Source organism: Corylus avellana, chromosome ca2 (genome assembly GCF_901000735.1).
Source record: "Corylus avellana chromosome ca2, CavTom2PMs-1.0".
In the NCBI taxonomy this organism is placed as follows: Eukaryota; Viridiplantae; Streptophyta; class Magnoliopsida; order Fagales; family Betulaceae; genus Corylus; species Corylus avellana.
Window position 1 is genome coordinate 9,992,166 of NC_081542.1, and position 23,905 is coordinate 10,016,070.

Below are 23,905 nucleotides of genomic sequence, written 5' to 3' on the forward strand. Positions count from 1 at the left end.
TCAAAATCAGCCGCATCTCCTTTGAGAATAAAAGAGACATAAAAATCTTATTTCTAACTTACTCCAAATTATCATCAACGCAAAACAAAATTCCCTGCTTCCGCTACCGAAATTATCATCAACGCATAGAGAAGGGAGTTTTGGTGAAGAGCATGAAGATCGTTCGCAGAGACTATGTTCCCGACGGCCCTGGTAGCGTTAAGGTACGTCCTCCTCCATTTATTTACTCCTAATTCTTCTTCTTCTTCGTTTCTTTTCCAGATCTTTCTACAACCGCTTCAAGTTTGAATCGATTTTTTTGGGAAATTTTGAATTCAGATGGTACCGGTGGATTCGGATGATCTCTGGTATGTTTATAATTTAATAGCGCCTGGAGATTCTGTTATGGCCGTCACTGTGAGGTACTACTCTCTATTTTTTTTGAACAAAATTGAAAATTGAACCTTTTCATGTTGCCTTGGGAGCGCACAATTTAGGAATTTTTGTTTTTTTTGAAAGTATTTTCGGTGCATGAATTTTTCCAGAACTTGTATGTATATGTGTATGTGGTTGGGGTAAATGTTTTGGATAAGTGCAGCTTTGGTGAAGAAACTTTCTACTTCTTTTTCCAAAATGTGTGCTTTGGCGTTTTGTTACTCTCTGCTTTGTTGGGTTGTTGTCGTCTTGCGCGTTTTTACTCTTCAATTCAATTCATGTACTTGCTCTCTCTTGGAGGAAGTACCTGTGCCATTTGCTGCTTTTGTGGGTGATGGGACTGTTGATTGCTTGCATGAACACTTTGGGACTAAGCATTGATTTGGTGTTTCCTTTTCATGCTAATCAATTGCTGTTTGATTTGATGTGAGATGCTTTTCCGATAGCATCTTTCGTAATGACTATGTGCCCCCTGTAACAGGAAAGTTCTTAGAGAAGCGGCTACTGGTGGAAGAGATGCAGAACGTGTGAAACTGAAGTTGGAAATACAAGTTGAGGAGGTATGACAAATTTAAGACTATCGACCTTTTTTTTTTAATAGTTTGTTGCCTAGGAGGATAAGTTTTAATGCTCTCTCTAGATCGTTTTTTGTTGCATTATTATCTGTTAAAAAATTGTTTGAAAGTTGGAGTGGCACGGATGAGTAGTTTTTCATGTAATGCCTGGGCCCAGGATAGAGTAAACTATTTATCTGTTATATTCTAGCTTTATGTAAAACGGATGAGTAACCCCAAGGGGTTGGCCTAGTGGTTGAGGCTTGTTGTTTTAGGGAGTATCACCCCATAGATCCCAAGTTCGAGGCTTGTTATGTGCAAACTCCCCCTTGGGGCCACACGCCTGGTGTAAAAGTCAGCGATTTACCCTAATCCGTGTAGGAAAACTTCTGAGGGTGCGGTACACAGGTTCGAGATTTACTCTGCAGGGGTTGGTCCGAAGGGCCCTGCCTTGTCGAGGTTCCCCGTCATAAAAAAAATGTAACATGGATGAGTAGTTTTTATGATTGCATGTGTTGATTCAATGCTGTATCTGAGTATGATGAAAAGGATAGCTTTATATTGTGATGAAGAATTGTCCTTTCATAAACCCATATACTTCCTTGCTCACATTGCCTCGCCCACCCTCCCAACCCCAAGACAGACAGCAAGAGAGAGAGAAAGCGAAGAGTGAGAGAGTATATTACAAAAATGATCCAAACATTTTTTAAACGTTTAACCTTCTGATGTAACTTATCAAAAAAAAAAAAAAAGTTTAAGCTTCTGATGTAATTGAAAAGCCTTTAGTTATAAATATAAATTGCTATACTCAAGCTAATAATATTTAAATGATTGTAAATGGAATCACTATCTCTTACATAAATCATATATTGTGGAGAAGAATGTATTAAAGGATTTAATGGAACATTTCATAGATATTAGTCTCATTAGGAGCAAATCTTTTTAAAAATTGGAAATCCATAATGTGCTAAACTTGTACATCTCACATCCATGTCCTTTCCAACTCTAATTGGACATTGCATTTTATCAGTTTTTTGTTATTCATCTGCTTAGTCTTGTCTTGTATTGGTGCCCATTTTTTTGTTCTATCAGAAGGCACAAACTTTGATTATTTGTGACCCTCCAAATTGTTTGAAGACATTTGGCTCAATTGTTTTACTTTTCTCTCATATTCTTTCAGATTGCAGATTATGACACCTTAGGGTCTGTTTTGCGTATACGTGGAAAGAACATTCTAGAGAATGAGCACGTAAAGGTAGTTCAAATGTCAAATTGAATGCAGTATTGTTAAATGGATAATTCTGACTCCTGCCTTGAACTCATTGCTATTTCATTGCAGTTAGGGGCATTCCATACTTTAGAGCTTGAACTGCATCGACCTTTTGTGTTAAGAAAGGTATGCTTTCTCGCTGGTACTTTTTAAGTCTCTATAATCTACAGTTGCCCCTTTTGCTGTGCAGATCATGTGTATCATATGTTATAGTATCTGCCGGTGTTAAAAATTAAGACATACATTTTGCTGTTACAAATGGTGCACACCACTTTGTTTCTGCAAGCAGTACTTGCATAAAATTTGATATTAATTTGAGCCCTGTTTATGTTATTATAACATGGTTTTTATTGAAAGGAATGATATGTAAGAGATACCATTGACCTTTGGACTGTTGCTATGTGGCTCTTGTGAGCTCGTCTTAAAACATTATGAATGGCTTGGCCTCTTTAGTTGAGAAATCATGGTTCATGGTCAACATTATAATCTTACGTGATTGACATATATGATGCCAATGGATGGAAATTTTATAACTTCTTACTTTTCTAATTTTCTGTTTATTGTTAGGCTTTATTTATTTTTTGATAAGCAATTGGCCCCAAGGGAAGAGGGAAGGGAAGATTTGAACTAGTTACCTCTACTTTATGAGACGTGGTCTCTAGCTGATTGACCTACCCCTTGGGGTTAATTTATTGTTAGGATTTATAAACTACAACATTGCTTGTTCTTTTAGGATTTTCTTGATTAAAAACTATCTTTTTTCTATTACCGTAATTGGGAATATATCTATTGGAATACATGTTTCTGCAATTCATAGTTTTATGCACTTGATTGGTAAATGATTTGCACACCCTAAGGGACTTGAGGACTTGAATCTGTGACCTCACTCAACACCCCATATATTTATAGGAGGTGGAAGTGCCATTTAGCTCCAAGGTTATCGACTATGCTATGGTGTTTACCTTTTAGGAGGAGGTGGCAATGAGCATATTATGCTTTGTGCTTGTATGGTACATGTCAGTGATGTTAGAATTATATTTCTTTTTGATAAGTAATAGAGTTATATTACTTCGTGGCTTGTGAGTCTCCACATTTTAAACTTGGAGAAAAAAATTATTATTATTTTGGGGAAAATATACTTAAGCCTCCTAAACTACCACGCTTTTTAATATACTCTTGAACTACCAAGTGTGACACTAGGACACGTCAGACTACCAATTCGTGACAAAAAAACCTCGCTGTCAGTGTCATACATTAAAATGGATGGAAAAGTGCACGTGACCAATTTAACCAAATTCTACCCAAGATATCCCCACTTTTGACTCAAAATACCATAATTACCCCTTTATTATAATCATTAAAAAAAAAACTGAATTGAGAACAAAAAACCTTTTTGGATTTTAGGGGGTGGCTGTTCCCCATTTTTGAGTTTTGGGGGCTGGCCAAACCACCCCCAAAAAGCTCTCATGGGGCCACCCTTTGGGTTGGGTTTTTTTTTTTTTTAATAGAAAAAAGGGGTATTTTAAGAAGAGTTGTACGTGACCATATTTTCCATCTATTTTAACGTATGATGCTGACAGATGGGCTTTTTTGTTGAAAGTTGGTAGTTTGGCATATGTAAGTGTCATACTTGGTAGTTTAGAGTTCCAAATAAAAAAGGAGTGATGCTTCGGGGGGCTTAAAAGTATACTGTTCCCTTTTATTTTTTTAAGAATGATGTCAGAAGCCTTTCTTTCGACCACCTTAAATCATGAGATTCTATGCCTTTCTTATGAGAGTTCATTGTGCCTGAAGATCATTTTGTGCCGTTAGGTAGTAGTAGCCTGCTGACTTCCAAGGAGAAGAGGTCGGGGTATTAGTGAGATAGATAGAGGGAGGCTACTCCACCTTCCTAGCAATTAGGAAATGGGGATGCATGATGTAATCCTGTCAACCCTTTTTGGATTGTAAAGTAAAATCTTACCCTGTAGCTATATTTCTTACTTGCATTTGTTATCAGTGCAGTCCTTTACATATGCAGCTCCAATTTGAAAGCTGACGTCTTTCATGCATCATTCGTTGTTTCATGTTCTTTCTGTTCCTTTTTAGTTTCCTTTTGAAATGCATTACATTGCCAACATTATGAATTCTATTATTCATGAAGAAAAAAACATTGTGAATTCTATTGCCAATTGGAGATCTACTTTTTTGCTTTTCACGCCCATTTATTGTATCTTTGTTTTTTAAAATTAAGTGCTTGCTACTGCTGACTTGGGATTGTTTTTGACCTTGTATTTTAGGATGTTTGGGACTCCTTGGCGTTAGATGTACTTCATCAGGCATCTGGTATGTTATATTAATTTCTTAAGATATTTCTGGATTAGGGTGTGCAAAGTTGTTATTATGTGCACTGGAATCCTGAAATTAACCTATTAAAAACTTTGGTAGTCAATCCTGTGGTCTTTAGACCAAATGATTTCTATCCACCCCCCACTCCTCACCTCCTGCTTTCAGAAAATAAGGGTGGAGTAGGAGATCATGGATTCAACCTCGTGGGTGCATCAGCATTTTATTCTCCAGATAAAAAGAAAGAAGGAAAAAGATTTTGGTAGTCAAGTTTAAAAGCTACACAAGGTTGTCTATGCTATTGCACTTAAATCCTGAAATTGTTTAAGAAGTGCATCTCTTTTCTTTTCAGTGTCTAGGAAAACATATTGAGATACCAAAACCCAGATGATCAGAATCTTGGCCTTAATGCTCTTTTTCTTGGCTGGAGTTGTCCATGTTTAGTCTTTTTGGGATGAATTGATGATGAATAATGCAGCTGAGTGATCCTGGAAAGGCTGACGGATTAGCTAAGGCTGCCTACAATTTGTTATGGGGTGTGCTATGGTTTAGGACAAGTCATCATTTTAGACATTTAAGAGTGTAAGAAATGGTTTAGCGTTCATAGCTGGAATCAGCTCGAAAGGATTAGTTTGATGGTTACTATAATGCTGGAATTTGGGTAATGTTCTAGGATCTCTAGAAAGCAACTAATTTTAGTGGGTATGGATGTTAGAATTTAGGCTTAATAATAGGTAGAGGATTTTTTTTTCCTAGAAAGAAAAGAGTGTAAAATGGGGATGATTGTGATTTGATTCTGCTGGAAATTAAGGAGGAGAAAATTCCAAGTGCTGCACTCTTTTTTAATTTTTTAGATTCTCTTAGTCATTTCGAAAGGTATAGTTTTAGGTAAAACTACATAAAATTTGTTAGTTATTCAATTTCAAGACTTGCATTTGTATATTCAGTTCACTAGGTACTGATTTTAGTGAGATTAGATTCCAGTATAGGAACAGTGGAATTCGGAAACTTTCAATCATAAAAGAGATTTTGGAAGTAATAAAAACCACGTATAATGATTCAATAAAATATCGAGATGCAAAATAAGACTGGTGGGCCACTAGAAAAGCCCATGTATAGACTTGGCCAAAGTGCCCTTGGTTATGAGAGCTTTGGGAATCATTAATAAACTTGTGTGCATGCTAACTTAAAGGACACTTAAAATAAGATCCCCCAAAGTTAATCTGGTTGTTTGCAGATTTGCTAGCATAGGCTGTAGCAGTAGCTCTCTAGTATTGTTTCGTGGCGCCTTTCTTGGTTTTATAAGTGTCCAGCTTATGTTTGATTTCTTTCCTGTTTGATATAGGAATCTAGTCCCATTAGGTATGATAGTTTCATAAGCCTATATAAATATATGTTATTCGGAATTGAATATGAGTTAATCTGCTCTTGATGCCCTTTGACAGAGTGTGATAGCTTCGTAAACTTAGGTTTGATTGCCTAGGTTATGTTCTTTTTTTTTGATAAGTAAGTAGCTGGTTTTATTAAAAGCGTGAGGCGCCCCTAAGTACACTGGATGTATACAAGGAGAAACACCTAACTAGAAAGGGAAAAACGTACAAGGAAGTCGTCATAGCTAACCGAAATCGGGAAAACAAACGCTACAGTCCAAAGATACAGAGTATGGAAACAAAAGGATAAAAAGTCCTCGAAGGGCCTCTCCACATCCTCAAAGCACCTATTATTTCTCTCTCTCCAAAGACACCAAAAAAAGCAAATAGGCACCATCTTCCAAACTGCAGCACTCCCCCCTCTTCCTGCAGACCACCAACAGGCTAGCAACTCAAAAACCCGACCAGGCATCACCCAAGATAACCCAAAACGGCCAAAAAAGGCACTCCACAACGCAGACGCCACCTCACAATGGATAAGAAGATGATCAACTGTCTCCTCACTCTTCTTACACATCCAACATCTGTTTACTACAATCACATTCCTCTTTCTGAGGTTATCTAGGGTCAGAATTTTCCCCCAAGCCGCTGACCACGCAAAAAAAGCTGCCCTAGGAGGGGCCTGAGTCCGCCACACACTCTTCCAGGGGAACCTCCTCCCCCCTTCCGAGCATGCCAAGGAGAGAAAGAGAGACTTGACCTTGAACGTACCTCTTTTGGAGGGGTTCCACCATAATCTATCTTCCAACCCTCTTCTCACTCCTGTAGAATGTAACACCTGGAAAAATGAGGCAAAGGCCTCCACCTCCCAATCATGAGCCTCCCTCGAGAAGCTCACGTTCCACTGATTGGACCCCCCTAGCATCTCCACATTATCCGCAATTGAGGCTTCCTTCGCACAAGCAATGCTATAAAGGATCGGGAAAGCTATCTTGAGAGCTGAGTCTCCACACCACCAATCATGCCAAAAGCTAATCCTGGACCCATCCCCCACTGCATATCTCGTAAAGCCTTTGAAAGTTTCCCACCCTTTCCTAATATTCTTCCATAACCCTACCCCAGAAGCTCCTCCAGGCTCAATCGAACACCACCCACCCCATAAGCTTCCAAACTTCGCATCTATCACAACTCTCCACCAAGCTTCTCTTTCCACCCCATAGCGCCACAACCATTTCCCCAAAAGAGCGCGATTGAAGACCAATAAGTTCCTAATCCCCAACCCTCCTTCCTTAATCGGAGTGCAAACCTGCGACCACTTCACCAAGTGGTATTTGAACTCTTCGCCTATCCCTCCCCAAAGAAAATTGCGTTGAAGCTTTTCAATACGCTTAGCAACCCTCACCGGAATAGGAAAAAGAGACAAGTAATAAGTGGGCATGTTAGCAAGAGTGCTCTTAATAAGGGTGACCCTACCCCCTTTCGACAAATACAACCTTTTCCAGCTGGCCAACCGATATTCAATCTTCTCAATCACTCCATCCCAAATATGCTTGGACTTATAAGAGCCTCCCAATGGGAGACCAAGGTACGTCACTGGCAAAGGGGCTGCATCACACCCTAAAATACCGGCTAGCGAAGCCACTTGCTCCACATTCCCCACCGGAATAATCATTGATTTAGCCAAATTAACCTTCAACCCGGAAGCAGCTTCAAACAACAAGAACAAACTCCGCAAGTAGCGTATCTGGGCAGGCCTAGCATTGCAGAAAATCAAGGTGTCGTCGGCAAATAAAAGATGAGAGACTGTAGTGTTGCCGATTTTGAAACCTTCTAACAACCCCCCATGAACCGCCGCTGAAATCATCCTACTTAGAACCTCCATCACAAACACAAAAAGCAAAGGAGAGAGTGGATCCCCTTGTCTCAACCCCCTGGAGCTACTAAAAAAACCTTTAGGAGACCCATTTACCATAATCGAGAACCGCACCGAGGAAATGCAATATTGAATCCAAGAACACCAAACCCCTCCAAAACCACACCTTCTTAGTAAATACATCAAGAAGCCCCAATTCACATGATCGTAGGCTTTTTCCAAATCCATTTTGCAAATGACCCCTGGCTCCCCAGATCTCAATCTACTACCAAGGCATTCATTAGCAATCAAGATAGGATCTAGAATCTGTCTACCTTTTATGAAAGCATTTTGCGACTTGGATATGATCTTGTCCAACACAACCTTCAATCTATTTGCTAAAACCTTGGCCATAATTTTGTACATACCTCCCACAAGGCTAATCGGGCGAAAGTCTTTAAGATTGTTGGCACCGGGAATCTTCGGAATAAGCGAAATGAACGAAGCGTTGAGGCTCTTAACAAACATCCCGCCAGCATGGAAGGCACTAAAGACCCTCATAATGTCCTCCCTCACCACATCCCAACAAGCTTGGAAGAATGCCATAGAAAACCCATCGGGGCCCGAAGCCTTGTTGCCATTCATCTTAAACACGACCTTTCTAACCTCTTCCTCGTCAAAATCTCTCTCCAACCAGCTGGCCTCTCCCTCCGAGATGGAATCCAAGGAGATACCATCTACCAAAGGCCTCCAACTATGTTGTTCAGCGAAGAGCTTTTGGTAGAAATCCACAATGTGCTCACTAATCTCATCCTGATTTGAGGAAAGATTATCCCCAATCATAAGATTTTCTATCGAATTATACCTTCTATTAGAGTTGGCTATGGAATGAAAGAATTTAGTGCACTTGTCCCCTTCCTTTAACCAAGACACCCTCGATTTCTGTCTCCAACTTATCTCCTCCATAAGAGTACACTTCTCTAATTCTTGAACAACCTCGGCCTTCCTCGCTAATTCCTCCACATTCAAAGCCCTACTTTCTTCGTGCTCATCAAACACCCGAAGATCTTCAAGAAGAGACCTCTTATTCCTCTCAATGTTACCAAACACCTCCTCATTCCACGTCTTCAAATTCAGCTTCAAGGCCTTGAGTTTGCTAGCAAGAACAAAACTCGGCGTACCTTGGAACTCGTAGGAGTCCCACCATTGTTTCACTAAGGCAACAAACCCTTCCTCTTTAAGCCACATATTCTCAAACCTGAAAGGCCTTTTCCCCTGGGAAATCTCCCCTAACTCAAGCATAATTGGGAAATGATCCGAGCAAAGACGTGGGAGCCTTTTCTGCCTCACCCCTGGAAACCAGGCTTCCAACTCTGGAGAAACAAGAAACCGATCAATCCTAGACCATAGCGGAGGGTCTTGAGAGACCGACCAAGTACAAACACCCCCTACAAGGGGAAGGTCCATAAGCCCTTGTTCAGAAATAAAATCTGAGAAACCCATCATAGCAGAATCCAGACGAGCTCCACCCGATCTTTCACTAGGGAAACGTGTAACATTGAAATCTCCCCCAATACACCATGGCAAATTCCACCAACTAATAATGCCAGCCAACTCATCCCAAAGGAGCCCTCTATCCCTATCAATATTCGGGCCATACACCCCTGCAAAAGCCCACACAGAGAGATTTGCCACATTCCTGAAAGACAAGGCCAGGGTGAAATCCCCTATACAGACGTCAATCTTCTCCACCACCCTTGTATCCCACATGATTAAAATACCTCCCGAGGCCCCATTAGAATCCAAACAGCACCAATCCACATGATTCCGCCTCCATAAACTGCGAACAATGCTTCTAGACATATCTTGAATCTTGGTTTCTTGCAGACACACAACATCTGCATTCCAATCCCTAAGTAAATTACTCACCCTCAAGCGCTTATCCCTCTTATTCAACCCTCTTACATTCCAAGAGATAATGTTTATCTTCATAACACAGCTACATTCCCCCTCCCTTTCCTGCTTCCCCGAATCGAGCTCCCACTTCTGGCATCATAGTTCACCGAACACTCCAAATTTCTTATCTCTCTTTTACCCTTAGTGCCGCTACTAGAAGTAGATACCATCCCATTATTTCGGCGCTCCTCTTCTAGAGAGTTTAACAAAGCTAACAACTGCAGCTTATGACCGGCGAACGAAATCCCCAAGATCGGATATATCTCATTGGCACACTGGATAACCCAATCTGAAAAACCTGCTGCATCCCCTGAATTAGGACCATAGCTGTTCAAAGGCGAAGGCCCCTCTGTACCACACACCTCTGCCCTCCCGTCTTCCTTACTCCTATCATTAACAATGACTTCACCCCCACAACTCTTAGCTACCACCTCCTGCCCAGCCTCTCTAGACTCCACCAAGCCTGAGCACCGGACTCCAATAATTGAAGGATCAACATCCCAAATATGCAGCCCACCAGAAATCCTAAGTTCCTGCTCTTGACCCATTCCCCCACTATCCTGACCGCCACACCAAGGAACCACCTCACTGCCCACACCTACTGTACCATTCATCACCGGCAACTTCTGGTGCAACACAGTCTCCCCCCCGCCCAAAACCACCATCCCCGGTACTCCAGCCGCTCCAAAAGTCTCCTCAGACTCGGCCCACTCAACTACCTCGCCGGCAGCGACCAAACATGGCCCCTCCGGCCTTGTCTGGCTCGACCGAGACTCCTCCTTGTCTGAAATCACGACCACCGGAGCACTGAAGCACTCGCCGGCCATCTCTGACTCGCCGGCGACAACCTCCGACAGCCTCTCCGGCTCTGTCTGGCCCAGAAGCACTCTCGCCGGCGTGCAACAGCTCCTTCCGGCCAGACTCGCCGCTTCTCTGCCACCCGGAATCTCACCGGGATTATCACCAGCAGCTCCAGAAGTCTCCCCAGACTCGGCCCACTCAACTACCTCGCCGGCAGCGACCAAACATGGCCCCTCCGGCCTTGTCTGGCTCGACCGAGACTCCCCTTTGTCCGAAATCACGACCGCCGGAGCACAGAAGCACTCGCCGGCCATCTCTGACTCGCCGGCGACACCCTCCGACAGCCTCTCCGGCTCTGTCTGGCACAGAAGCACTCTCGTTTTACACCTGACAAATTTTGCAGTCACTGGCAACCCACATCTCGAGTGTTTTAATTAAACATCTTATACCTTGCTGTTCCATTCCCAAAATTGCTGTCCTTTTTAAATCCCGACCATCCATGGAGCTCTTTATATCAATCTATAACCCTAACACCTCTAGAGTGCTGAATTAGAGGCCCCACGTCATATTTGCATAAGGTTAATCTATGCTGACTCATCCCGCAATCTATACACCTCTGTGGAGTGGGTGTGGCCTAGGTGAACCTAGGTGATGGATGTATATTTCTTTTTTCGGTACTTCCATTAAATACAACATCTCTATACGAATTATTAATGTGTGAAAAAGCACTTTGTAGATAGGATGGTCTATCTTGATTTTTTAAATCATGGTTTATTACACAATCTCCTTTATAAATGGATGATGTGATTACATCAAGTGTTGCATAAGAGAGGAAAAAACTTTGTTTTTGTTAGATTGATTAACGTGTTTACACAATGTCTTACTAAAAGTGGTCCAGCTAGGAAAGGTGGTGTTTAGGGTACTACCTTTCGGCCCATGCAATGCCTCTTTAGGACTGACGCTGAAAGAATAGAATATGTTTTCAGTTTCATGAATGTTGATTAATTTAAGTCAACCGTTGAATTAACGTGTAAGATGCCCCTCTTAGATGCAGCAGCAGTATTGGATCTTGTCCCTCTATTGAAATAATGGTTTTCTCTCTAAACTTTTCAGATCCTGCTGCAAGTGCTGACTTAGCTGTGATTTTAATGCAAGAAGGATTAGCGCATGTCTTGCTTGTTGGTAAAAGGTATGCACGATTTCATCGGCAAACTGATTCTTTTATGAAACCTTTTTATATGCTATAAGGTGATGGTTTTCTTGAAGGTTTTGACATTTGCAAACCATACACCAACAGTATTCTGTCAAGTGGGCACTTTTTAGTCCAAAGGGGATTGGCTAAATGACATTTGCAAACCATACACCTATGTAGGCACTTTGATTTCACAATTAGTTTTTGGTATAATGATCACTAGACTTTGAATTCAAGATTAACTTATTCTTTTTAGTTTTTAGCATAAATTCCTCATCTCATTTTGTATTATTATTAGCTTACCACCTTTGTCCTCATAGGTTTATTAAAGTTATCTACAAAATTGAAAACAATTTCAAGCATTTTAGGCATAATGACAATTGACGACTTTGATGGTTGTTAGTAGTTGAGAATGGAGGTAACTACCCGTTTCTTCTATTTTTATCTTAAAACCTGGTCAACTTTTTTAATGCTGAACTAGACCTTTTCAACAAGTCCTCCCAATTGAGATTAATATTTAGCTGCCTTGACATTAATTTTCAATTACAGACCATTTTTATTTAAATGCTAGGAGTAACTGAAATTTTCTTGAAACAAATTGCACTTTAGAAAATGAGCGACCTACAATTGAACCTCGCATGTAAGACGGTTATCTAATCATTAAGCTTTGGGAGTTGGCTTCTCTGATTTCCTTTTTCATTTTTCTCCCTCTTAGGCGCTCTCTTTTATACTTCCCGTGTATATGGGTTGCGCCCCTCTGCGCTCTTTTATATCATATTTACTTATCAAAAAAAAAAAGCTTTGGGAGTTGGCTGAATTGAAGTAGTGGGTCAGAAAAAAACTGTTTTGGCTGACAGAATGGCATAAAATTTCTTAAATATGCATCTTCCTACTGTTTAAGCCATTAAAGTTCCACATAATGAAGGGTTGATTTGTGCTTTGGGTATTTCTGGTGATTAATAGTTAGTTCCAGCAATAAACCAGTAGGCTCTAGCTCAAACGACATTTCCTCCCCCCATTAGACTGGGGTGGATGGGGTAGTCACTAATTCAACACCTAGTGGATGCATGTGTAATTATCAAGCAAAAGGAAAAAAGAAAACAAAGGTATTTAGTTCCGGCATTAGTTTTATATTGCTCAGAACACATTCATTAGGAGAAGGCAGATTCTAGACCCCGTCACATTGCTAATGAATGCCTTGATAGTAGAATCAAATATGGGGAGCTAGGCGTGCTTTCCAAATTGGATATAGAAAAAGCTTATTATCACGTTAATTTGGGTTTTTTGTTGTACATGTTGAGGAGGTGCGGTTTTTGGGGAGAAATGGTGTAATTGGTTAGCTTATTGTATTTCTTCGGTGTGTTTTTCTATATTGTTGAACGCTACTCCCACTGGGTTTATTAGTAGTTCTCGTTGCCTGGGACAGGGGATCGTGTTAGTGTTATGGAGGGATTAGGTAAAATGATCTTTGCTGCAATGAATGTGGGTTTTTTTAAAGGCTTTTCTGTGGAACTTAGAAATGTTGGTGGGGTTAATATCTCTCATCTTTTGTTTGCGGACAACATTTTGATTTTCTACAGGTTTGACCCAAATCACCCTCGTCATTTGTGATGCTTGTTCTTATGTTTTGAAGCTTTCTTAGGTTTGAAGATTAATTTGGCTAAATCAGAATTGGTTGCCGTTGGCACTGTCGATAATGTAGAAGGTGTAGCTTGTATTTTGGGATGTAGGGTTTCCTCTTTGCCTATGAAGTATCTAGGTCTTCTCTTGGGAGCTTCTTTTAAAACCAAATGTATTTGGAATGACATTATTGAGAAGATAGATTGTTGTTTGGCTGGTTGGAAGCGGTTATCAAGGTAATAGTGCACTATATTTTAGTGGATTATTATATTGTGTTTGTCAGCTGGCTAATAGAGTAGACTATCTGGGAGGACTACAATGGTGAATTGCAGAGCTGAGTCAACCATATAGCAGCTCTACGAAACATCATATAAGTTGTTTACCCTATCTATCGTTGTCCATTTTAAAAGACCTTGTGAAAGACTGACTTTTTGGGCAATTTTAATGACAATTATGTACTGAAAAATGTAGGCCATGGGTTTAATTTCTTCTTCTTCTTTTTTGGGGGGCAGTTATCATTCTTTATCTTAAAATCAGCATTCAGTGGTTCAAAATCGTGGTGTTAATATGGCCCTTATTAATGGAAATTAAATGGTGGGTTAGCTGCGTAACTGAAAAGTCCTGTTAAAAATGGGGATTAATGTGGTTTATTTGGAAGTTTGGAGGTTGGCTCCTTTGGGTTTAATGTGGTGTATTTGGAGAGAATGGAATGCAAGGAAATTTGAAGAGCAAGAGACTTTGGTGTTAGAGCTGAAAAATATTTTTTTCAAATCTCTTTACACATGGGTAGCAGCATTCAATAGTCTGGCATTTCCATTATTACAGAGGGTATATAGGATGGGAAGATACTTGTATAGGTTCTGGTTTCTTTAGTGCTTTGCTAAAGTTAGATATATTGGTGTTTTTGATGATATAAAATGTTACTCATTCATCCAACAAAAAAAAAAAAATAGTCTAGCATTTTCTGCTTTTCCTGAGTTTTTGGATTTTTGTTATTATTTTTCTCCATATCAGGGGGTTTCTCATGTATACTTTCTGTGTACTAGGGTTGCGCCCCTCTACAGCATTAATGAAATTGAATTACTTATTAAGAAAAAGGGATACATTTGGTTGATATAGAGCTGGACAATCGAATCTAGATTGTGATAATGTATATAATAATGATATACCTTTCTCTTAGTTCTGTATTTTAATGTTATTTTCTTAGTGGTATCTTTAAGAGTATAATCTTAGTAATATTTTTTAATATTATAAACTGCTTAGCCCGTCAAGGGTGAAAACTCCTGGATTACCTGTTAACTGGTTCTGGCGGGTGGGGTCAGTTACCCATAGGAGTTTGATTAACGGTGAGGATTGTTGTACAGTATGCGTTTGTGACGTGCAATTAATCTTGAGTAAAGTTCTCCTACGTTATAAAAAAAAATAAAAAATTAATATTATATTCTTGATGGTATCTTTAAGATTATAACTAACTCATGTGGTGTGACTAATATGTAACAGTGTGACAGTTACTCGTTCACGTATAGAAACATCAATTCCTCGGAAGCATGGACCTGCCATTGCTGGTTATGAGTCGGTATGGTTATTCATTTTCTAGGAATTTATCCTCTCTTAATTCAAGGTCTTTATTTCCAACTTTTCATATCAGACTAATAAGATGTGGTAGTTCTAAGAACTTATGATGTTATGATAGTTATAAAAACTTATGGTATTATGATTTGACTGCAAATCCTTTTGTCTTTTGCAGGCTTTGAATAAGTTCTTTGACAATGTATTACAGGTTAGTTCAATTTGAGTTGTGGTACCTAGCTCTTAATGCCACTTCTAAATATGTTTTCCCATTTTAAATTTTAGGGTGTTCCACTTCTAACAAGTTTTATCAACATATGGTTATTCTTTCCTAGTCTTAATAACCGCTTGAACCCTGAATTGTCTTGTCTTATGACTCATCAATCAGATAGATGAATTTTTTGAAAGAACTGTTCAAAAAAAAAGTGATTCCTTTTCTCGCTACCAGTTGATCCCCGGACATATTCCTCTCATTCCATCAACTAATCTTATTCTTGAATCTCGTTTGTGAGATTGATAAAAAAAATATTTTTATGTATTCCTTCAAATTTATATGGGCAGTCCACCACTTCTAATGGGTTTTGTTAATTTGTTTTAGGCTTTCTTGAAACATGTTGATTTCAGTGTTGTCCGCTGTGCTGTGATTGCAAGTCCAGGTTTCACAAAGGTCTGGCATTAGGTTTACGATTTTTCCATTTTTAGTATTTAATTACTATTACTGATATGCCTGAAGCTTAATTTTATTTAAAGCAGTGCTTATTGCCATTGTAATTATATTGTCCCTCTTAATTAGTGACTTTTGTTGAGTATAGAAGTTTTCGTCATTTTTAAGTTGTGTTTTTATATGCTTCAGGATCAGTTTCATCGTCACTTATTGTTGGAAGCAGAAAGAAAACAGCTCAGGCCTATTATTGAGAATAAGTCGCGCATAGTTCTTGTGCATACAACATCAGGATACAAGTATGGTCACTATCTTTGCTTGGTGCTCAACAGTTCTTAGAGCAGTAAATTCGATAGTCTGCCATAGTAACCAACAGAAAGTAATTGGCCTTTGAAAAATATTGATCTTTGAGCACATGTAGATGTAGTTGTGGACAGAAGTTCAGTAATTCTTCTGTGTCAATAAATGTGTGTGTACAACTAAAAGGAATGACACTGTAATCAAGTTGGAAGACACCTAGTATTCTCGCATTGTAGATCTTTCAGGTTTTATTTTCTTTTGCTTTTAGCATGTACGTCATCACATTATTGTAGTCCTAAGTGCACCTCCATTTTCTCTTAGTTTCATTCAACATCATGAAGTGATACTGCCTTTTACTCTTCACCATTGGGTTTTCTCTCATTCTATCTGCAATTGGCGTTAAATCTAACTTCCCAGTTTGCATTCATTGTTAAAAAGAAATTTTCCTTTCTTCTTCTCCTTCCTCAAATTATTGGTCCTTCTAACTGTCACTACTATATCAATCCTGTTAGGCACTATGTTTTTATATCCTTATGGTTCCATGCTCCTATTTGAAACTAAGAAGATTAAAATTGCGTTAGTCATAGCCCATAATATTTATAGATGCATCATGTTTGGAAACTAAATATTTTGGGATATTCAAAATATTTATTATATTAAATTCTATCAGATGCCATTATTCTCAGTTGCGAGAAATAATGCTTTGTCACCATTCCACATTGTGGTGTACCCCATCGATAATATTTCTATATACTTAACTTTCGCAAGAGGTTACTAGTCTAAGTGGTATTTAGTGTCCATCTTCATCTGTCTGGTGTAAAAGGTTAGATCTATGGAGGAAAAGGTAGATCAATCATGTTACATGCGGGGAATGATAATACCAGTGATCTTAGTTGAAAAAACCATGAAAAAGTGTTCCACGTTAAAGACAGAAAGAAACTATGCAAAGAATGCTTTTCTGCTGTGTTTCATCAACTTTTGAGACTACTAAATGCTTCATTGCTCTGCGCCAAGTAACATTGTTATGTAGCAAGCTCTTCGCATGGTTTATATATTTTCGTATGATTGGCACATCAAGTTGATTTGCAAGCCCTAACTTCAAATTTTGTTATACAGGCATAGTTTGAGAGAGGTTTTGGATGCCCCAAATGTCATGAATATGATAAAAGATACTAAAGCGGCACAAGAGGTATTGTAGGACAACACAACTTGGTTAACGTATTTGACTTGTCACCTTTAATTTGACTAGAATATTGTTCTGCTATTTGTTTTCTTTCTAGTCTTATGTTTTTTAAACATATTTTGTCTGCTCTTGGTTCTTTAACCTGGCAATAACAACTTTCATTCTCTCCATTTTCTTCAGGTTCGAGCTCTCAAGGATTTCTTCAATATGCTTTCAAATGTAAGGTTCTATTTTTTTCTTTTGGATAGTTTATTTTATCTATGTTTATGCTTGAGTTTCCTGGTCACAAACTATGGACAATGATCGGTGACCTAAATAAGCACAACACATCATTGCTTGGGTGAAGCACACATAATATAGGTTTCGCATGTTTGAAGGGTCTGCAATGTGATTGATGGTCAAGGTATCCTGTGACTGGCAGCTATCACTTAACATATGGTCTTTGCTAGATTCTGTATGCATCTACCCATCTACCCGGAAACTGATGCATGACAGCTTTAAAATCTGAAGATATGGGACTGTATTGTTATGATATTGGTGAAAATCAAGTAAAACAGGGATAGGATTGAGAAATGGTAGGTTTATGTGGCTAAGAGATGCAGCCATGGGAGAAAGGTCAAGTCGCTGTCTTTGAAAATGATTTTCAGTTTCCATTACTTAAGAGCTTTACATGTGGAACAATACGAGATGATCAAATGAAAGAAGAGCTAAATGGCTTTGAAACATATATATGGGTCCTAGCATTTTAACAGTTTTTAAATTAAGTCATTAATTTATGAATATTAAGTCCTTATTGGTTATATTGAGTCTACAGTGTGCTAGTAAGTTTAGATGTTCAAAGGTTTGTAGGATAAGGAAGAGGTTCTCTCTCTCTCTCCCAAAAGAATTTGCATTTGATTAATGGAATATTGAATGTTTTAAGCATGGAGCGACAGGGTGTTCTTTTTTCTCTTCTTTTATTGACGAGGCAGGAATGTTGGTTCTTACGACAAGCTGTGAGCGGGTGCGGACAGCTCCAAAATTTGCACCAATGATGACTGTTATAAAGGACGTGTGGCAGATGGGGAGAAGGTTCCTTTTTGTTGTTGTGATATGAAATCCTAGTTGGAGCCTATGAGAGATAGCTGGACAGAATGGTTCAAAAGTTTGACGCGGTCCTGGGTGATTCTGGGTCAGCTCAAAGGATGGAAGCTAGCATAGATGTATGCCTGGGCCACACTGGGTCAGGTTCTGTTGCATGCCATGTGGCGTTATGTGAACTAGGGTCAGAACATTGCCCAACCCCATGTACAGTGTCTCTGATTACCCAAGACCCATTCTATTGTTGGTGGGCCAATCAAAAGGGACGGCTTTTAAAAAGCAGGCACAACCCAGAGCCGAACCGATTTCCTGGAGGGTGAAAACATGGGGAGGGACGAACACCATTCCGGGTTTGGTTTTGGGCATAACCATGTATTCTACGAGGGCCGGTTCAAGTTCCAGTGGGGAGGCGAGCATACCAAGTGTCTCACTGATGGGTTTTGGAGCAGATGCAATGCCACTTTGCGATAAGGGGAAAGGGATTCTGGAGATTGATGGTGATTGCTCGGTCGATGGTGGAGCCATGCCTAAGGTCTCACTGGAGGATACTTAGCCACAACATCAAGTACAATCACCAAACTCAGAATCCGCTGGTGGTTAAGTACAGAAGCTTTCTATCAGGCCTGGGCCTTCAAGTGCAAATTCTATCGACTTGTCTATCAATGGTGATGCTGTTCCTGAATGATCAGCAGAGTTGGACAGAATGCTAGCACTTGGAGATGAACCATTCGTTGAGGGTAATTTTTTGGGTTTGGGTGGCTGTGAGACAGATAAGGACTCATCACGGCTGGATAGTTACGACAATGAGGTGGGTCAGTTGAATAAGGAAAAAGTAACAGGAGTAAAGGCCAGGGTGGGTGAAGCTAGCTGTATGGGTGGTAAAAGGTCCTTCTAATCAGGATGGGTTTGATGTGTGTGGTGCAGATAAGGTTGGTGTGGCAGGTTTGGAATTGGCACTATACACCAGGGATGAGCCCCTTGTGTGTGAGCTTATGAGTTGTTGCTCTCCTATGGTTTCTAGCTAGGTTTTGCTGAAGCTGAAGGACATTCAACATATTGTTGGGCTTTCTTGTGAAGGGTTTGAAGTGCAATTTATGGCATCGCTCACAATAATTGAAGCGAGTCAAAACTAGGAGGGGGTGGAATTCCAATTCCAAATCAGCCTCAAAAGTATTAGAGAGTTGAAAAGATTATCTTGCTCAATCTCTACGGGTGGATGTTCAAGCTTGTAGTAAAGCTAAGGGGAGGGGTACCTTGATTTAGTCAGGAAGCCTAAAATATTATCATGGAACATAAGAAGATTAAACGATGGGGAGAAGCGCCTTAGAATAGAAAATTTACTCAGAGAAGGGAAGGTAGATGTTATGTCTTCAGAGTCCAAAATGGAGATCATGTCCTATAATATTGTGTGTAGTTTATTGGCGATGCAAGCATGTAGAAAAAGCTTGGAATGAGGAGGATAATGGTTAGAGAGACCTTCTGAGGATATGAGGTGGTGAAAGCCTTTAATGGTGACAATGCCCCAGGTCCTAATGGTTTTCTATGGGTTTTTTTTTAAGCTTGCTGGGATGTGCTTAAAGCTACCATCATGAATGGCTTCCATGATTTTCACGCTAGAGGTACTTTGAAAAAAGGGGCCGTTGACATTAAGGAGTTTGGACCTATTAGCTTAGTGGGTGGAGTGTACAAAATTGTTGCCAAAGTTCTAGCTAAAAGGTTGAAAATGGTAGTGGAGAAAATCATTTCTAAGCCTCAGAACCCTTTCGTCAAGGGTAGGCAAGTCCTAGACTGAGTTCTCATTGTCAATGAGTGCATTGATAGTAGGCTTAGATCTGAGGTTCCAAGTTTGCTGTGCAAGCTGGATATTGAAAAGGTTTTCACCATGTCAATTGGGACTTCCTTTTGTATATGTTTTGAAGAGATGCAGTTTTGGGGAAAGATGGCATAAATGGGTGGCATACTGTATCTCTCATAATTTTACCCCCCGTCTAAAAATTCTAGTAAGAAACAGGGTTCTAGACAACACATTAGGTTAGCCTCCAGAATTCCCCGTCTTTTTAATATCTAGATTTTTGGTGCTTGGGATTATAGTCATTCTGTTTTTCTCATTTCTTTTACTTTCTCGCTTCTCTCTCTTTAATAAAACTTCTTATTACTTAAAAAAAAAAATTATTGATGAAGATGATAATATTAAGGTATTTTTTTTACCTTAATTGTTTGTTTATCTACTTTTGTTATTTATATGTTGTAATCAAATCATTTTTGGCACATGCAGGATTCTGCACGTGCATGCTATGGGCCAAAGCACGTCGAGGTTGCCCATGAACGATTGGCTATACAAACACTTCTTCTCACAGATGGCCTCTTCAGGTTGGCATCATTATAGTGGTTCTAACATTTTAGACTTCAGTGCATGCTATGGTTGGGAAATTCTTCTCTACCATAGAAGTATGGTTGACCCGAGGTCTAGTTCCACCTCCTCGGCCTCTTGTAGATCGACCATGAAATGTCGATCAAGTCTCCCAACATCTTGAGACTCATGCATAGAGAGTTAGATTCTCACTATGGGAGGTCACCTGACTCTCTATTCCCTTTTTGTTAGTTTCCGAGGTCTGATTCATTTTTGACATCTTGAGTTCAGACATCCATCCAAATAGCTCGAAGTAGACGTGAAAAATATATAATATATTGATATCTCTTTCTCTCTTACCTCACTGAACGACCAGTGGTTTTGAGGTTGTGCTGCTGTTGTAAAGCTATTGTACTAAACAACATGTTGTTTTGGCCTACCCCCAACGATGTGAAGTGTACATCCCAGACAAAAACGAATACCGGTATAATAACACCGCCATGATCAGTTGCTGGAAAACTCACTGGTCACCTGAAAACACCAGACGTGCACTGCAAACACCCAGAACACACCACCAAATCCTTCAGCTTCCAGAAAACACGAAAACACATGAAATCCTTTTTTTTTTCTTTGTAATTTTTAAGGAATTGTTCTAGAATACCTTTTATTTCGCTAACTCTATTGAAAGCAGGGCATGTTGCAGTTAATGGTTCTGAAATGTGTATGCTAAAATGTTGCAATTGCAGCTTCTAGGTTGATGCAGACCCCTCTCTCTCTCTCTCCTATTTGGTCACACATTACTTATCATCTTCTTCATTGTTACCTAACTCCCATCCTGCTTTCTTTACCATCATGTTTTTTGTCCCTTGCCCTTATTGTGCCATTAGGAAAGTGTGCCACTTAGATAAGATTGTGACTCAAAAAGCCCAGGAGCTTCAATAACAAGGATTTCTTTGTGTACAGGAATTCTAATACGGCCGAAAGGAAAAGATATGTTGATCTAGTCAAGTCAGTGAAGGATTCAGGGGGCACTGTACATATATTTTCTTCTTTGCATGTCTCAGGAGAACGTGAGTATAATTTTACCATACCTAGATTGCTTTATTGCTCAAAACAAACACCTGTCTTATATTTAACTTTTTCTTTGAATATCATTCTTGACAGAACTGGCGAGTCTAACCGGCATTGCAGCAATCCTTCGGTTCCCGCTGCCCGACCTTGAAGACCTGGAGATGTGATTGGAAAGCCACAGCTTTCTCTTCTCAAATGGTACCAAGATGTTGTATACTGCAATTTTCTTTTACTTTATTATGTAATAAAACTATATAGCAAAAGCTGCAATAGACCTTCAAGGATGTCTTTTGCGGGGTAGATAGATTGGTTAGTTAACATAATGATATAGGGAATTGTATCATGTAGATTGGGCAGCGATCACTTGATTTTGCTTGCAATATTTTAAGTTAATATTGTATTTATAGTGACACTGCCTGTCTTGTGTATAACACATTCATTTTACTTGCATTGAAATAAAACATACTTTTTAATCCAAATTGTAATTAAAACTTTATTCATTTCTTTTGGGAAATTATCAAAATTAGTCCTTAGATTCTTCTTGCAATTCCAATGTACTTCTCAGATTTTTAATTTTGACAATTAGCTTCTTAAGGTCTACTCTAATTTCAAATAGCTTCTTTTATCAATAGATCTATTGTCTCATCTAATTAATTGATGACGTGCCACTTAGACTGCTACCTTCATAATTGGCACGAGCTACGTATAAAATTAAAAAAAAATTATAAAATTATAAAATTAAAAAAAAGCGTGAACTTCATTTAACTCTAAATTGTCACTACTTTTGCAATGTCTTTCTTACAGTTTAATTTCTCTTAATTAAGTGTCTTCATCTTTCAATTATTTGCAATGTCCCTCCTCTACTAGAGATTGGGGTTAAAATAGATGGCAACGGTGGGTTATCTCGGTTACCCATGATGGGTCACAAAGTGACCCTCTGTTGGGTCACTCGGTGACCAACAGGTCACAAAGCGGGTGTGTGGATTTACTAATTCTTTTTTTATTATTATTTAAGAAAAAATAGGACATTTTGAAAATTTTACACCTCAGTTAGGATTTAACCGAATATTCTAATGGCGGGAAGATATTCTAAACAATTAAAAGATGAATATACTAAATTGAGAGAAATTAAACTTTAAAAAGGACATTATAAAAGTGGTAACAATTCAAGAACAATTCAAGAGAATCAGAAGTTTCCCTTTTTACTTTTTAAATTTTACATATTATTTACTTTTTTAACATTTTTTTCTTAGCTTGGGATGGCTTGTGCTGCCGCTATTTTTCCTTCAAACTTGAAAGTGGTTATGCTTTTCTGGGTATCCTTAGCTTTTGCCTTCTTCAACAATCCATGCTTTCTGTCATCTGATTCTGTGGAGCAATCTAGGACTTACGGGTAGGCTTTTTGGATTTAGGTTTGCAGATTTTTATTTATTTATTTATTTATTTTTTCACTTGGGTTTCAAATCTCATCACAAATGTAGCTGACCTATGGGAAAAAACTAACTTAGTACCTCTGTTAGGTTCCGTTAGCCCAAACTAACGAAATGCCACAAGTTGTCATATACAAATGCCACGTGGCCTAAAAAAAATTAAAAAATGTAAAAAAAATTAATTAATTAAAAAACTAAACCCTAAAAAAAAAAATTGAAAATTATGGGGTGGCCCAGCCACCCCCTTTTTGGCCATTGGGGGTGGCTTGGCGATGGCTGAGCCGACCACCCCCAAACCGGCAATCAATTCGGTTATTTTTGGACCCCCCGACTACAGCATGAGAGCACACTCCATAAAAAGGCTTGAAAGATAGGCTCATTTGCCAATTAAACTTAGTTATCTCTAACAACTCTTTCAAGATTCCTTTTTTTTTTCTTTTTTTTTTTAAACTAAATACTGACTTAAGTATTAGAATAACCTCGTCGGCCCACCAGCAAGGTTGCTTGATTTCTTTCCTTTATCATCGGGCTTCATCGGTCTAAAGTTTGGCGCCCATCAACTAAATCTTCAATTATGATCAATACTAACAACGACAACAATAATAATGATAATATAATTAAATTGTTGGGACTTACCCAAACACCTGTCCAATTTTTCTTCCACGTGGAAATCCATGGCTCGTTTTCAGTTTTTTTTTTTTTTTTGGAAAAATATAATTTAGCCCCCCAAGCTACCAACCATTTCTATTTTAGACCCCTAATGTTCAAAAAGTGATAAAGTAGCCCCTCAAACTACCAAATGGTTTCAATTTGGCCACTTTGTTAGTCATTACCGTTAAAAATTCAAAACTACGCCGTTTTGGTAAGGTTAAGTTACTAAAATGCTCTTTTAGAAAAAAAAAAAAAA

At 39.1% G+C, this 23,905-nt stretch overlaps 1 protein-coding gene across 1 annotated transcript; it reads left to right on the top strand.

The window, feature by feature from the left end:
• On the top strand, nt 1-22,041 carry LOC132171837 (protein PELOTA 1). The gene is made up of 16 exons (XM_059583242.1): nt 1-203; nt 319-401; nt 896-974; nt 2,149-2,223; nt 2,308-2,364; nt 4,518-4,563; nt 11,656-11,731; nt 14,855-14,930; nt 15,102-15,134; nt 15,522-15,590; nt 15,777-15,883; nt 17,001-17,073; nt 17,248-17,286; nt 20,423-20,517; nt 21,461-21,567; nt 21,662-22,041. The coding sequence occupies exons 1-16, from the start codon at nt 153-155 to the stop codon at nt 21,733-21,735; spliced, it is 1,140 nt and encodes a 379-aa protein (XP_059439225.1). The 5' UTR covers nt 1-152; the 3' UTR covers nt 21,736-22,041.
• The last annotated feature ends 1,864 nt before the right edge of the window (nt 22,042-23,905 follow it).